The 17,042-nt window shown below is 39.9% G+C and overlaps 1 protein-coding gene across 1 annotated transcript; it reads left to right on the forward strand.

The window, feature by feature from the left end:
* The first annotated feature begins 15,705 nt into the window (after positions 1–15,705).
* LOC128577591 (T-complex protein 11 X-linked protein 2-like) lies at positions 15,706–16,805 on the forward strand. Its single transcript, XM_053579846.1, has 2 exons — positions 15,706–16,730; positions 16,781–16,805. The coding sequence occupies exons 1-2, from the start codon at positions 15,706–15,708 to the stop codon at positions 16,803–16,805; spliced, it is 1,050 nt and encodes a 349-aa protein (XP_053435821.1).
* The last annotated feature ends 237 nt before the right edge of the window (positions 16,806–17,042 follow it).

Raw genomic sequence — 17,042 nt, forward strand, 5'->3', positions numbered from 1 at the left:
CCCAGTGAGAATGGCCCACATCACAAAATCTCAAAACTGCAGATGCTGGCGTGGATGTGGAGAGAAGGGAACACTTTTACACTGCTGGTGGGACTGCAAACTAGTACAACCTTTCTGGAAGGAAGTATGGAGAAACCTCAAAGCACTCAACCTAGACCTCCCATTCGATCCTGCAATCCCATTACTGGGCATCTACCCAGAAGGAAAAAAATCCTTTTATCATAAGGACACTTGTACTAGACTGTTTATTGCAGCTCAATTTACCATTGCCAAAATGTGGAAACAGCCTAAATGCCCACCAACCCAGGAATGGATTAACAAGCTGTGGTATATGTATACCATGGAATACTATTCAGCCATTAAAAAAAATGGAGACTTTACATCCTTCGTATTAACCTGGATGGAAGTGGAAGACATTATTCTTAGTAAAGCATCACAAAAATGGAGAAGCATGAATCCTATGTACTCAATCTTGACATGAGGACAATTAATGACAATTAAGGTTATGGGGGGGGAGCAGAAAGAGGGATGGAGGGAGGAGGGTGGGGCCTTAGTGTGTGTCACATTTTATGGGGGCAAGACATGATTGCAAGAGGGACTTTACCTAACAATTGCAATCAGTGTAACTGGCTTATTGTACCCTCAATGAATCCCCAACAATAAAAAAAAAAAAAAAAAAAGAAAATGGTAATAAAGATTTTACAACTGTTAAAAAAAAAAAAAAAAAGAAATTTCCCATTTCCCTATATGGAGTCCAGCTTCTTATTGTCAACTCCTGTGACTCTTTGCCTAAGAGATCTCTCTGGCCCCCAGATTCCTCTGTCTACATGCCTGGCAAGGTAGAATTTCAAGGAGACTAAGATTCCCTGAAATTATCTCTAACCAATGATTGATGAGAATTGGTGTATAAATATCCCAGCACCATCACCTCTAGTGCATAATAATTTGAAGGCATGTGCACTACGCTGTCTCTCAGAACACTTCAGATGATTAAATTCAAGTTGTCCACAGTAGAAATTGGCTTACTAATTGTATCAGTCAGGATTCCACCAGATAGATAGATAGATGGATAATAATTAGGTAAATGATAAGATTACAAAGAACTGGTTTACCTGATTGTAGGGCCTGGTAAGTCTGAAATCCATATGGTAATTCATCAGGAGGGCCAAGCTGGAGCTCTCAGGTAAGAGCTGATGCTGCTGTCCACAGGTAGAATTTCTACTTTTTCAGGGAAGCACCTCTCTTTAGCTCTTAAGGCCTTCAACTGACTAGGTCAGGCCCACCCAGATTGCCTAGGACAATCTCCTTTACTTAAAAGTATCTGATTATTGACATTAATTACTTCTACAAAATACCTTCACAAAACACCTAGATTAATGTTTGACTAAATATTTGTAGGCTGTTCTCCTTAAGTGTTAGATTTTCCTCTCAAATAAGCTACATGTACTTAAATTCTTGTCTCAGAGTCTTTTTCTAACAGGACCAGTTTCATATAAGAGAACTAGTGTTCTCATGGCTCCTTTCTCCTTCTTGTAAAAATTGCTTTAAAAGGTAAAAGTCTGAATTCATAACTCATTATTGATTTAAATTCTAATTAACTATGATCTTCATCAGAGATAAATACATTTAGAATATTCTCTATCATTGCAAATAATGATGCATCCCATGTGGGCCATGATGGTGTATACTAAGTGTGGGAAAGACATGATGCATTTTTTAATGGAGCCCAAAACATTTATAATTTTTAATACACCTATAATCACAGATACTTACAGATTTCAGAAAATTAAGAAACCACTTCAGCGTTGATGAATTATAAACTACTAAAGGGCAGAATGATCTTTATAAAATACAATTCTAATGAGACCATTTCCTGATGTAAATTCTTTCAATGCCTACTTTTGACTTTTTTGAAAAATATCAAACTCCTTAGTCTGATAGTCAAGATCCACCAGAGCCTACTCTCCACCATTGTCATTACTGCCTGCCATGATCCAAACACGTGGAGCCAGCACTTCTTGCTCATGTGATGTTAACACCTCTCTATAGATTGCTCAAACTGCCTTTGATGTGCTCACAGTTCCTCACTCAGCCCAGAACTGAGCTGGCTAATAGTTATTTTCACTTTCAAAGTCTACTTGTCACTTCATTTGGGATGTCTTCCCTCACCGCCCCACATTCCTGTTTGGACGAGGTGATTCTTCTCTTTGCTCCATCACATCTATCTCATACTTATGTGGTAGCACCTCTAGTACAATCATCTATCTCCTACTTGAGGAAAACCACTGTTATTTTTTAGTCCTCCAGTATCTGATACAAGATAGTAAAAAAAATATTTGAAATTTATTGAATGGACCCAGGTAGCTCCCAGAATCAATATCATGTGTTTCCATTGAACTGAAAGAATATAGAATAGATTTGAAGTGTGACAATTTTCATAAAGTATCTATCATTCTTAAAATAAGTCTTTTTTTTTAATTAAATCATAACTGTATACAATGATATGATTATGGGGCATCATACACTCACTTCATAAACCATTTGACACATTTTTATCACAGTGGTTAACATAGCCTTTCCGGCGTTATCTCAGTTACTGTGCCAAAACATTTACATTCTACATTTACCAAGTTTCGCAAATACCCCTGTAATAAAATAAGTCTTTTAAATCAATCTTTTTTCTGTTTATCTACACTGTTCACACATTTTCATAGATGAAAGAAAATTTTTCCACATGTTGGTAACTCCCATACCACCATCCCTACTCCACTCCCAAGAATATGCACCAAGTCTATTTGTAAGCTTGAAGACTGGTTTTCATGTGTAAGACTGCCATTCATGTAGGAGGCTTCAGAGCAGAGTTTTTCTAGAGATAAACTTTTCAGGAAGGCAAAGATGTCAAGTAATTGCCTGCTAACCAAAGCATCCACTGGATTTTTCCATTTTGAAGCAAAATTATTAATAACAGGAGAGGGTAAACATGGCTGACTAGAGGCAGCTTTTATCAGAAGCTCATGTCCAGAAGGAGGAAAATTGGACTGAAGTGAACTTGAAGTAGTTTAAATTGGGGGGCAGATAACAAGGAGAAGAAATCAGGGTGCTCAGCAACTTCACTGAGACAAACTGTGAGGATGAAGACAAGAAAGAAGAAGGATGAGAACAGAGGACAGTTATGAGGAGAAATTAGACTAGAGTAGCCTGGATCAGACTAGAAGGGTAAGGGGGACCCCTCCCCAGGCAGACCCCTTCCATACCCAGAGGACTCTCCACAAGCAATGAAACAGGAGATCTCTCACCCTACCAAAGAGGCCCATGAAGGACAAAAAGTCCCAGCTTCCCTGCACCTAGTAATATACTCCTCTGGGTCCCCATCCTGCCTGGCAAAACAGTGACTAATTTGGGGTCCAGATGCCTTGTGGTCACAGCCCATCCCCCCTCTTTCATGGGTTGCCAAACAGACTGCCCTGTGGAGGCTTGCTTCACAGAGCATGGGCTAGTTAGAGAGCTAGCTCAGCTCAGACAACCTGGAAAGGCTGCCCCACTCTCAGGCACAAGAAAGGCAAAGGAGCTTTGGACCGTGCACAGCCCCCCCCAACCAAGGAAGCAAAAGTTACAGAGGCCACTTGCTCTGTCACTGGCAACCAGAGAGATCCTTAGCTAACCATAGGAAGAAAAGGAGTAGGCCCTGCTCTACCTACGTGTCTGGTGGGAACTCTAAGGGACCCCTGCATTTTGCAGTATGGTGAATTGAGTGCACCCCTCCCCACAAACACTGTGGGAGGAAAAATGGTGGCTCAGCTACTCTATCTAACTTTGTTGAAGTAGGGTCTCTTCTGAGTCTCCCTCCTGCTAGAGAAGAACTTTCCCTGTCCTCTGGAGTGGCTGTCTGGCATCAGTGCCCAGCAGGCACCTTCTAGAGCAGTACTTCTCAACGTTCCTAATGCCATGACCATTTAATACAGTTTCTCAGATTGTGGTGACCCCTAACCATAAAATTATTTTTGTTGCTATTCCATAACTAACTTTGCTACTGTTATGAATCATACTGTAAATATCTAATATGCTATGAAAATAATTTTATAGCTGGGGGTCACCACAACATGTGGAACAATATTAAAGGGTCACAGCATTAGGAAGGTTGAGCATCACTGTCTAGACTCTAGCAGGCATCCTCAAACTTTTTTTTTAAGACACTTATATTCTACATTTAGTAAGTTTCACATGTACCCTTGTAAGATACACCACAGGTGTAATCCCACCAATCACCCTCCCTCTGCCCATCCTCCCCCATCCCTCCCCTTCCTTTATGCCTTCCCCATATTCGTAGGTTATAACTGGGTTATAGCTTTCATATGAAAGCCGTAAATTAGTTTCATAGTAGGGCTGAGTACATTGCATACTTTTTCTTCCATTCTTGAGATACTTTACTAAGAAGAATACGTTCTAGCTCCATCCATGTAAACATGAAAGAAGTAAACTCTCCATCTTTCTTCAAGGCTGCATAATATTCCACGGTGTACATATACCAAAATTTATTAATCCATTCGTGGATCAATGGGCACTTGGGCTTTTTCCATGACTTAGCAATTATGAATTGGGCTGCAAAAAAATTCTGCTACAAATATCTTTGTTATAATGTGACTTTATGTCCTCTGGGTATATACCCAGTCGAGGAATTATAAGATTCAATGGCAGATCTATTTTTAGATTTCTAAGTGTTCTCCAAACATCTTTCCAAAAGGAATGTATTAATTTACATTCCCACCAGCAGTGTAGAAGTATTTCCTTTTCTCCATATCCACGCCAACATCTCTGGTCTTGGGATTTTGTGATATGGGCTAATCTTACTGGAGTTAGATGATATTTCAAAGTAGTTTTGATTTGCATTTCTCTGATGATTAAGGTAGATGAGCATTTTTTCATATGTCTGAAGGCCACGTGCCTGTCTTCTTCGGAGAAGTTTCTCTTCAAATCCCTTGCCTGCCTGAGATGGGACCACTTGTTCTTTTCTTGCTTATACGTTTGAGTTCTCTGTGGATTCTGGTTATTAAACCTTTGTCGGAGACATAACCTGCAAATATCTTCTCCCATTCTGATGGCTGTTTGCTTGCTTTACTTACTGTGTTCTTGGCTGTGCAGAAGCTTTTTACTTTGATCAGGTCCCATTAGTGTAATTTTGAAGAAGTTTCAATTGCCCGGGGGGGGGGGGTTCTCCTCATAAAATACTCGCCCAGACCAATTTCTTCAAGGGTTTTCCCTTCACTCTCTTCTAGTATTTTTATAGTTTCATGTTTTAAGTTTAAATCTTTAATGCAGTGAGAGTCTATCTTAGTTAATGGTGAAAGGTATGGGTACAGTTTCCGTCTTCTGCAGGTTGCCAGCCAGTTCACCCAGCACCATTTGTTAAATAGGGAATCTTTTCCCCACTGAATGTTTTTAATTGGCTTGTCAAAGATCAAATAATGGTAAGTAGCTGGAGTCATCTTGTTCTCTATTCTGTTCCAGGCATCTACTTCTCTGTCTTTGTGCCAGCACCATGCTGTTTTGATCACTACCGATTTATAGTGTAGTCTGAGGTCTGTTAGCGTGATTCCTCCTGCTTTGTTTTTATTTCTGAGTAACGTCTTGGCTATTCAAGGTTTTTTCTGATTCCGTATAAAATGAAGTATTATTTTTTCAAGATCTTTAAAGTATGACAGTAGATAATAGGGATTGCATTAAAACTGTATATCACTTTTGGTAGTATGGCATTTTAACAATATTGATTCTTCCCAGCCATGAGCATGGTATGTTTTTCCATTTGTTAACATTTTCAGCTATTTCTTTTCTTAGAGTTTCATAGTTCTCTTTAGAGAGATCTTTCACGTCCTTTGTTAGATAAACTCCCAAATATTTAATCTTCTTTGAAACTACTGTGAATGGAATGGAGTCCTTAACTGTTTTTTCAGCTTGACTACTGTTGCTGTATATAAAGGCTATCTATTTATGAATGTGGATTTTGTAACCTGAGACGCTGCTGTATTCCTTGTTCACTTCTAAGAGTTTTGTAGTAGAATCCCTGGTGTTTTCCAGATATACAATCATATCATCTGTGAAGATCGGAAGTTTGATCGCTTCTGACCCTATATGGATACCCTTGATCGCCTTTTCTTCCCTAATTGCGGTGATTAAAACTTCCATTACAATGTTAGAGAGCAGTGGAGACAATGGGCAGCCTTGTGTAGTTCCTGATCTGAGTGGAAATGATTTCAATTTAACTCCATTCAATACGATATTGGCTGTGAGTTTGCTGTTGATGGTTTCTATCAGTTTAAGAAATGTCCCTTCTATACCAATTTTCTTAAGTGTTCTGATAATGAAGCGATGCTGGATATTATCAAAAGCTTTTTCTGCATCAATTGAGAGAATCATATGGTCTTTGTTTTTTAATTTGTTTATGTGCTGTATTATACTTATAGATTTACGGATATTGAACCAGCCTTGAGACCCTGGGATAAAACCAACTTGGTCATGATGTACAATTTGTTTGATTTGTTGCTGGATTCTGTTTGTTAGGGTCTTGCTGAATATTTTTGCATCTATATTCATTAGTGATATTGGTCTATAATTTTCTTTTCTTGTTGGGTCTTCTCCTGGTTTGGGGATCAGGGTGAGTTTTTCTTCATAAAACAGGTTGGGTAATCTCCCTACTTTTTCTATATTTTGGAACAGGTCGAGTAATATACATACTACTTCCTCTTTAAAGGTTTGTTAGAATTCTGACGTGAAGCCATCTGGTCCCAGGCTTTTCTTTTTAGGGAGATTCCGTATATGCTATTTCAGAACTTGATATTGGCCTGTTCAAGGTTTCCACTTGATTCTGCTTAAGTCTTGGAAGGTGACATGCTTCCGAGATTGGTCAATTTTATTCGTATTTTCATATTTCTGGGAATAAAGTCTCTTGTAATATTCATTAAGGATTTTTTGAATTTCTGACGAGTCTGTTGTTATTTCATCTTTGTCATTTATTAATTGATGAAATTAGAGATTTCAATCTTTTTTTCTTGGTTAGGTTAGCCAAATGTTGATCTATTTTATTGACCTTTTCAAAAAGCCAACTTTTTGATTTATTGATCTGTTGTATAATTCTTTTGTTTTCAATTTCATTTAATTCTGCTCTAATTTTGTTTATTTATTTTTTCTACTAGGTTTTGGTTTGGAATATTCTTCCTTTTCCAGTTGCTTGAGATGTCCAATTAAGTTGTTAACTTCCTCTCTTTCCGTTTTCGTGGGGAAGGCTTGCAGTTCTATATATTTCCATCTTAGCATTGCCTTTGTGGTATCCAAGAGGTTCGGATAATTTCTGTTTTCCTTGTTATTTTGTTCCAAAAATTTGGCAATTTCATTCTTAATCTCATCTCTGACCCAGCTATCATTCAGCATAAGGTTATTTAACTTCCATGTTTTTGTATGAGTATGCAGATTCCTGTTATTACTGAGTTCAACTTTTATTCCATGGTGGTCCAAGAAGATGCAAGGAATAATTTCTATTCTTTTAAATTTACAGGAGTTAGACTTGTGACCTAAGATGTGGTGGATTTTGGAGTATGTTCTGTTGGCCGATGAGAAGTATGTTTATTCAGTTTTGTTGAGATGAAATTTTCTGTAGATGTCTGCTAAATCCAAATGTTGGATGATTAGATTTAAATCTAAAAATTCTTTGCTCAGCTTCTTACTGGAGGATCTATCCAACACTGCCAAAGGAGTGTTGAAATCTCCGACTATTATGGAGCTGGAGAAAATCAAGTTGCTCATGTCTGTTGGAGTTTCTCTTATAATTGAGGCGCATTCTGGTTGGGTGCATAAATATTCATAAATGAAATCTCATCATATTGAGTATTACCCTTAACAAATATGAAGTGACCACTCTTATCCTTCCTTACTTTTGTTGGTTTAAAGCCTATTGTGTCTACAAATAGAATTGCACCACCTGCTTTTTTCTGATTACCATTTGCCTGAAATATGGACAACCATCCTTTCTCCCTGAGTCCATATATATCTTTTAAGGTAAGTTGTGATTCTTGTATGCAGCAAATATCTGGCCAGAGTTTTTGTATCCAGTCAGCCAACCTGTGCCTCTTTAGAGGACCATTTAAGCTGTTCACATTAATGGAGAATATTGATAAGTCTGGTAAAATTTTGGGTATCGAGTTTTTTGAAAGTCCAGTGGACATTTTTAATCCTGCCACTGTGGAAGTTCGAGTTTGATCAAAAGTTCCTTAGTGAGTTTACTTTTGTGGTAGAGGATTGGGCTGGTCATTATGGAGGTTAAGTCTGAGAATTTCCTGAAGAGCTGGTTTCGTTATGACAAATTTCTTCAACATATGAATGTCATTAAAGTATTTAATTTCTCCATCATAAATGAAACTCAGTTTAGCTGGATACAGGATCCTGGGTTGAAAGTTATTTTGCTTTAGGAGATTAAAAGTTGATGACCACCCTCTTCTGGCTCGAAAAGTTTCAGCAGAGAGATCTGCGGTCATTCTCATATTCTTCCATTTTTAGGTAATGGATTTCTTATGTCTGGCTGCTTTCAGAATTTTCTCCTCCATATTAACTTTAGTGAAGTTAATTATGATATGCCTGGGGGATGTCTTATTTGGGTTGAGTCATGCTGGGGTTCTGAAACTGTCTGCTATCTGAATTTCAGAATCTCTTGGCATGTCCGGAAAATTCTTTTTCATAATTTCGTGGAGAAGGGCCTCTGTGCCTTGTCAAGCCAATTCATCTCTTTCAGGGATTCCATTGAGGCAGATATTAGCTTTCTTTGAATTATCCCAGAGTACTCTGAGAGAGTGGTCCGTTTTTGCTCTCCATTTCTCTTCCTCTTTGAGAGTTTGGGAGCATTCAAAACTTTGTCTTCAATGTCAGAAATTCTTCCTTCTACTTGCTCCCCTCTGTTACTGAGGGATTCTACTGTATTTTTTAGATCTTTGAGGGCTGCAAATTCTTGCTTCAGTATGTCAAAATCTTTGATGGTTTTGTCTTTAAATTCATTGAATTCTTGAGACAACTTTTGAATTTCTCCTCGAATTTATAATTCTGACTTTTGAATTGCTCCTCGAATTTGTACTTCCAAATTTTCTCTATTTTATTAATCTTGTTCACAATCCCAATTCTGAATTCGATTTCTGACATCTTGGCCAGCTGTTTATGAATGGCTCTTCAATTACATCTTCCATATCTTTCCTTGGGGGGGGGTCGATCTATTCTGGTTATTCAGGTTACCAGAGTTTTTCCGCAGAGTCCACCCCATGATTATTTTACACTGTTTGACTTTTCCCCTGGAGCTTTGTCGAGGACCTGTACAGTGCTATGGCCTGAGAAACTGGGGACCTATTTGGTATAGTGGGGCTAAGTGTCTCTGTCTTGTTTTCAGCTAGTCTCTGTATGACCCTAGTGAAACAAGTACTGTGGGTTGAAGTCTCAGCTGTGGAGAAATACCAGCAATTAAGTCACCCCACCCCCCCACAGGTAACAATTGGAAAAAGAAAATCAAATCTTCCTAAAACCACACCCCCAGGGCACCACTTGGATAGTCCTTGGGTGATTGGCTCAGTTCAAAAGATCCAAATCAATTGTCTCAGTCAGCACCTGTCTCGGGTGGGAGAGTTCAAAAGGTCTCTGGCAACTAGATTGCAGGGCTCTGCTGACAACCCAAATGTGACTTGCTCCGGTGCTCTGTGAAGTCAGAAGAACCCATCCAGAAAATAGGTTAGTCTGAGCAGGTTTATGTGTTCTTCCCCACCTTGTACCTCTGTCACACCCAGTCACTTATAACCCACAGGGCTATGACCCATTGCCTCCAATGAGCAGATATTCCAGGGGTTTGCACCTGCCAGATTCACAAGGAAATCTATGTCTGCTCATCCATGCTGGTGCTCTCTGCCTCTATCCAGCACGGGGAGGTGAGGCCTGTCAACCTCAGACATTTGATGGAGGCTTGGGGTGTTCTCTCAGTTCCAGCCCCGCCCCTGATTGATGTTACTGACAGGACAGAACAACTTTGCGGGAATTTGTTTCTGTCCCTGCTAAATTCCCCTGCAGAAGAGAAGCTGTTTTGAGTTCCCAGAATCTGTGCTTCAGGCTCTGTCTGTGCTGCTGTACCGTCTCAGCTGTTTGTATTCTCAGCATGGTTACCTGCCAGATCCACACTCTGCCTGCCCTCCTTTGTTTAAGCTGATGGTCCCCTGGGGGCCAGGTGCGTCTTAGGCTCAGTAAAGCAGTATTCTGGGTCAGTCCCACCCTGGGAATCTCCTGGCTCTGCGCATGTGTTTTCTAGTCCCCACGCTCCACCCAGGCCAGTTCCACCTCAGGCAAACCCTTTACTCATGGGGCCTGTGTTTTCATCCCAGATCTGTTCCGTGGTGGTTGCCACATGAGAAGATGCCCAGCCTCCTCTGGTTGTCCAGAGAGATGGGGGTGTGACTTTGGAATATCCAGAGGTGAGCCCTATTGCTGCCCAAAATGGCTGCTGCTCTGTGCCTTGGGGCACCGCTGCTCCAACATGGTTCCCTCTCAGCTGACCATCTTCTCCTCACTCCCATGCCACAGAATCAGCACTGACCAGCTGCAATCCAGGCCCTGTTCACACCCCTCGAGAAATCACCCAAGAATCTGGACTCCTGGGGGACAGACCTCCAGACCCCAGAGTGAGAGTGGAGGGGAGTGCTGGGAGCTCAGAATTGCATGTAGAGAATATATACAGTTTTATACAGTTTTATGCCTGACAGGAGAGTGCCATTGCACCCTAGTAGGGGAGGTAGGTCCAGTTTTTAGAGGGTCTCTCCTGTGGAGTATAGTGGGAGGACCTTTGAACTCTGGTCATTTGTTTGTGGGGCACTCCGAGCTGTTCTCATGGGGAAGGGAACTCCTGTCCACTTGTACCTTTTGTTGGTATCCTGGGGTCGCAGCTCGCCTCAGTGGGGTTGATGTATGTTCTTCAATCTTCTCTCTTGGTGCAGCTCTAATCCACCAGGTTACTTGCTAAATTTCTGTCCTTTAACTCTCCTTTTGGATGGGAGCCTCTGTGGAAAGCTGGCTTCAGTCAGCCAGCTTGTCCGAGAAATTCCCTCCTCAAACTTTTTAAACAGGGGGCCAATTCACTGTCCCTTAGACCATTGGAGGGCTGGACTATAGTTAAAAAAAGAAGCTATGAAGAAATTCCTATGCACACTGCACATATATTATTTTGAAGTAAAACAACAAAACAAAACAAGAACAAATACAATCACACCGCCTCATGAGGCCCACAGGCCGCAGTTTGAGGACCCCTGCCTAGAGGTTTAGTACCCAGCTCTCCTCTTGCTGACTAAGAAAAGAGTGGGTCTAGCCTTCGGCAACCTCACTCTGAGAAATCCCAGGAAACAGAGAATAAGGTGAACTCTCCTCCACCAACTATAGGCAAAAACTGTAGAATTTTAAATCTGTTGGGGCCCAGACTTTGGTTATGGGCCATGGCTTTTTGAATATGTTTTACCATGGGGCTGGAACTTTAGCTGGAATAATTTGACAAGCCACAGATCCCCCTCACCCAACTGTAGGTAAGCTGTGGCATTTCAAATTTGTTGTGGCCTGGACATTAGTGAAAACCATGGTTTTTTTAATTTGCCCACAGGGCTGGAACTTTGACTGGAATAGTTCAGCAAACTGCAGATTCCCCTTCCCCAACCTCAGGCAAAAGCCACATAGCATTCCAAATATGTTGCAGCTGAGACTTTAGTAATTGTTTGAGGGTGGGGCTGCCACTTGGGCTATAACAGTGGAACCATTTGGCAAGCTGCAGATGCCCCTCCCTCAACCACCAGTGAAATCTGTGCTGTTTTGAATCTGTTGCAGCTGAGACTTGGGTGAACATCTTTTCTTTCTTTTTTCTTTTTTTTTTTACTTTGTTTGAGGGCAGGGTTGGCATTTTGGCTGCAACAGTTCATCTAACTACCTGGGAGGTTCCCCTGGTACAGGAGTGTCACCTGGAGGTCCTGCCCCTGGCCTCACCTTCCTCACCTCAACCAACTTGGAGAAAGCACAGATGGTTCTCAGAGACCCTCACATGCTGCAGTCCTGAAAAGGAGTTTTGAGAGACTATTGCAAGAAGTATAAGCAACAGATCATCTGAACATTGTGTGGTGAAGGGGAGTGGTGAACAACACATCCTGGGGCCTCTGGATCTGATTTCAGCCCTTCAAGTTTAGTTTCCAAACAAGTCACCTAGGTGCTGCCTAGGGACCATAACTAGATTATCTCTCAATACTAATTTAGGGATAACCTAGCATTCCAAATTAGAAAGTGTAATAAATATGTATATAAACTGAAAGTACACATGGGGAAGAATCAGCAGAAGAACACTGACAACATCAAAAATCAGAGCAGATCAATTGTCCCAAGAAATTGTAGGGATATACACTTGAAAATACCATCCATAGAGCAATTATTGAAGTGGCAGAAACAGAATTCAGAATATGGATGCCAAATAAGATGAATGAAATTTAGGAGAACATGGGAAAAGATATCAAAAAACTCCAAATACTATCTCAAGATATCAGTGAAATTAAAGAGAAAGTCACTAAGGATCTAAACATAATCTGGAAAGATATAGTAGAGAGAGCTTAAGGAATTAAAAGAGGCATTTAAGGAGTTTCAAAACATAGTAGAGAGAGTCTCAGCAACAGAGTAGAACATGGAGAAGAAAGAATATCAGATATCAAAACAAGACTTTTGAACTAACCTAATCTTTCAACGAGAGATAAAAGAATAGAGTAAAAACAGAGCATTCTTTGAGAGAGATACAGGACTACACTAAATGCACGAATATATAAATTAAAGGGATTCCTGAAGAAGAAGAGAATCCTAAAAGCATGGAAGCTCTACTTCTGGAAATCATGGTGGGGAATTTCCCAGGCATTGTGAGAGACCCAGAAATTCGGATATTAGATAGTTCCAGAACCCCAGCACAATTCAGCTCAAACAAAGCATCTCCAGACATATGGTAATTAATTAGGATAAAGTCAAAATGAAGGAGAAAATTCTGTAAGCAGCAAGGCATGAGCAAATTCATACCTACAAGTGGAAAAATATCAAGGTAACAGAAAAATTTTCAGCTGAAATCTTTCAAGCAAGAAGAGGGTGGTCATCTGCCTTTAACCTTTGTAAACAAAATAATTTTCAATGCAGGATTCTGGGCTGAATATGTTTCATATTTGACAGAGAAATCAAATCTTTGACTGACATGGAAACATTGAGGAATTCACTACAACAAGACTGCATCTGAAGAAAGTACTCAGACCCTAGGGTGGCACCTGTGGCTCAAAGGAGTAGGGTGCCACCCCCATATACCGGAGGTGGCAGGTTCAAAACTAGCCCCAGCCAAAAAAAATTGCAAAAAAAAAAAAAAAAGAGAGAAAGAAAAGAAAATCAGCTGACCATCACAATGAACTATAAGCCAGAAACCACTCAATGAGGGCAACTAAATCAGGACAAGAGGAACTGCTCTCCTCAAAAACTAAAGGATGGTTTCTGGCATGTGTTCTCTATCCTAAAACCACATCACCATTTGGTGCCCCAGCAAAATAAATAAATAAATAAATAAATACATAAATAATATTTATACTTATGTTTATATTTATATTTATACACACACACACACACATATTCCTATTATTGTTGTTCCCTTCTGCAATATTTCGTTTTAGGATTTTTTTTCTTTTCTTTTCTCTTCTTCGACATTAAGGTTGTTGTTGGTTATTTGACTTTATATTGTTTTGCCTTGTTTTGTTTTCTTTTGTTTTTGCTAATTTGGTTGGTTGAGTTCTGTTTCTTCTTTATTAAATCATAACTGTGTACATTGATGCCTTTATGGTGTACAGTATACTGATTTAATATACAATGTGATATGCTTACATCAAATTGACTCCCATTTTTACTTTCTTCAAGAGCAAGAGCTTCTGTATTTTTGGTTACAGTATTTTAGCTCCGTTTATTCTGTCTCTCTATTTTACTTCTCTTCTTTTTTCTCTCATTCAGTAGAGACTTCTCTACTTTTCTCATCTTTCCCACATAAATTTCTCATACAACAGCTAAGATATGCCCCTGTTTCTTTTTCTATATCCTTCTTTCTTCTTCCTTAATTATCTGATATGACCGGATTTTTAAATTTCCTTATTTATTCTTAGTTTTTTTATATTTTCTCTGAGTGCTGGGGTGTCATGGCCGTTAGTCTGGCTAGGAGGTCATGGCGGTGATCTGACTCAAGGAGCCCAAGAGATAATGGTCTAGGGAGTCCTTCTACCCTTTGCCTTTGGAAAGACAGTATCAGCACCTCCACTGCTGAATTTTTCTTTATTATCATTATGTTTCTCAAACAAAAGGACAATAAAGCCATAAGCTATCAAAACCTGTGGGATACTACAATTTATTCCATTAAATGCCCACATTCAAAAAACAAAAAAAGCACAAATCAACAACCTAATGGACCATCTCAAGAGACTGGAAATGGAAGAGCAATTCAATCCCAAACACGCAAAAGAAAAACAATAACCAAAATTAGATCAAAATTAAATGCATTTGATAACATAAGAACCATTGAGGTCAGCAAAACAAAAAGTTGGTTCTTTGAAAATATTAATAAAATCAATTAAACCTGGGCCAGATTAACTAGTAATAGCAAAGTAAGATCTCTAAGAACTTCAATCAAAAATGAAAAAATTGGGGGTAGCACTTGTGGCTCAGTGGGTGGGACACCAGCCACATATACAAAGGGTGGCAGGTTCAAACCTGGCCCTGGCCAAACTGCAACAAAACTAACTGGGCATTGTGGTGGGTACCTGTAGTCCCAGCTACTCAGGAGACTGAGGCAAGAGAATTGCCTAAGCCCAGGAAGTGGAAGTTGCTGTGAGCTGTGACACTAAAGTACTCTACCCAGAGCGACAGCTTGAGACTCTATCTCAAAAAAAAAAAAAAAAAAAAAAGAAAGAAAGAATCTTTGTCCTATCTGCATTATTCTTCTTAATCTACATTCATTCTCTTGGTGATATAATTCAGTTTAAAAAAACTTTATTGGAATTCAATTGAAGTAAAATAAACTGAATGAATTAAACATGTATAACTATACATTTTCTTTTCTATAAAAAGAAAAAGAAGAAAAGAAAGAAAAGAAAAGAGGGAAATTAAAATAGATACCACAGAGATACAAAAAATCATCTTTGATTAGTACAAAAAAAACTATGCACAGAAATTTGAAAATGTAGAGGAAATGGACTAATACCTGGAATAACATCACCTCCTTAACTCAACCAGCAAGGATTAGAAACTTTGAGCAGACCAGTATCAAACAATGACATTGTAACAATAATAAAAAAAACTTCCAGACTATCAGACTCAGCCGCGGGGCAGCCGGTCCAGAACAGAGGAAGAGATAACATCAAGATGCCCAAGAGTGAGGAAACTGTACTCCAAAATGATCCCAATAAAGCAAAGTGTGGAGCCCATAATTCTGAAACATCAGAGAAGAACCAAGAAGAGGAAGACTTCTGTTTAAAGAACTACTCTTCTCGTCTAATAGAAACAATTAACGAAGTTTCCAGGATGAGCATTGCTCATGAAATCATGGTAAACCAAGATTTCTACATGGAAGAGAATGTTTTATCTCCGAACAGTCTGGAAGACAGGTTCATGGAGACATTGTGCAATGTTTTTTGGGACCATTTAAGAGAACAACTCTTAATTAATCCTCCCGAATTCACTTGTGCTCTTGAACTTATGACAGAAGTTAAGGAGGTTTTGCTATCACTGCTATTACCATGCCGCATCTGCCTAAAAAATGAGATTAAAGAAGTTCTGGACATGGATCTCCTCAAGCAAGAAACAGAACATGGAGCCCTAGATGTCTCTCATCTCTCTAACTACATTCTTAGTTTGATGACCCTGCTATGTGCACCAGTTCGAGATGAAGCAGTAAAGAAACTACAGAGCATAACAGATCCAGTACAGTTACTGAGGGGCATCTTCCATGTTCTGGGCCTAATGAAAATGGACATGGTGAGCTATACCATCCAGAGCATTCGACCCTACCTGCAGGAATATTCCATCCAGTATGAAAGAGCTAAATTCCAGGAACTCCTTGACAAACAACCCAATCTCCTTGATTACACCAAGAAATGTCTAACCAAAGCAGCCACAGACCTCATTACACCATGTCTGAATTCTCCTGACATCCCCAGCTCCTCTAGCATGGCCTGTTCACCTCCAGACAAGGCAGCTAAGAATTCAGATCCTCCCAATCCCATAATGGTGCTATACCAGGGCTACCTGAATCTCCTCGTCTGGAATCCTGAAAATGAAGAATTCCCTGCAACTCTGCTGATGGACAGAATCCGGGTCCAGGAAATGGGGTCCCATTTGTGCCACTTGACTATATTGGCCTCAGTCTTACTAGTGGCTAGAAGTTTCTCTGGTTCAATTTTATTCAACTCACCTGGATTTGTGGATAAACTGAAATGCATAACCAAGGCTGTGACTGAGGAATTTAACTCCAAGCCTGAAGAAGCTATGTTGAATGTGAGTGAACAGGTGTCTCAGGAAATTAATTGTGGCCTCAAGGACATGGGCTTTACTGCCCTAAGCAGTGAAAACACAGTATGTCTTATGGGACAACTCCAGAACATCACCAAGAAAGAAAACCGTGTCCATAGTATCATTGATCAGCGCCTCCTTTTGTTTCTCAAATGCTGTTTGGTTCGTGGCATGCAGGAGTCTCTGCTACACTTCCCTGAAGGCCTTAATCACATTGAAGGAGAGTTGACAGAACTAGGCCGGAAGTTTGTCAACCTGATGCATCATAATCAGCAGGTATTCGGCCCATACTATGCTGAGATCCTAAAAAATGTCGATACTCTAGCTCAAACACAAGAAATAGAAGTGGAGAGACAAGATGGCGGACTGAAGCCAGCTTTCAACAGAGGCTCCCGTCCAGAAGGAGAGTTAAGGGACAGGAATTGAGTAAGTATCCT

Source organism: Nycticebus coucang, chromosome X, assembly GCF_027406575.1.
Source record: "Nycticebus coucang isolate mNycCou1 chromosome X, mNycCou1.pri, whole genome shotgun sequence".
NCBI lineage: Eukaryota > Metazoa > Chordata > Mammalia > Primates > Lorisidae > Nycticebus > Nycticebus coucang.

Excerpts from the sequence above, each read along its gene's own strand:
- LOC128577591 (XM_053579846.1), top strand. The coding sequence starts at position 15,706 with ATGGAGACATTGTGCAATGTTTTTTGGGACCATTTAAGAGAACAACTC. Across the intron at positions 16,731-16,780 it reads AACCGTGTCCATAGTATCAT|AGGAGTCTCTGCTACACTTC; the intron begins TGATCAGCGCCT and ends TTCGTGGCATGC.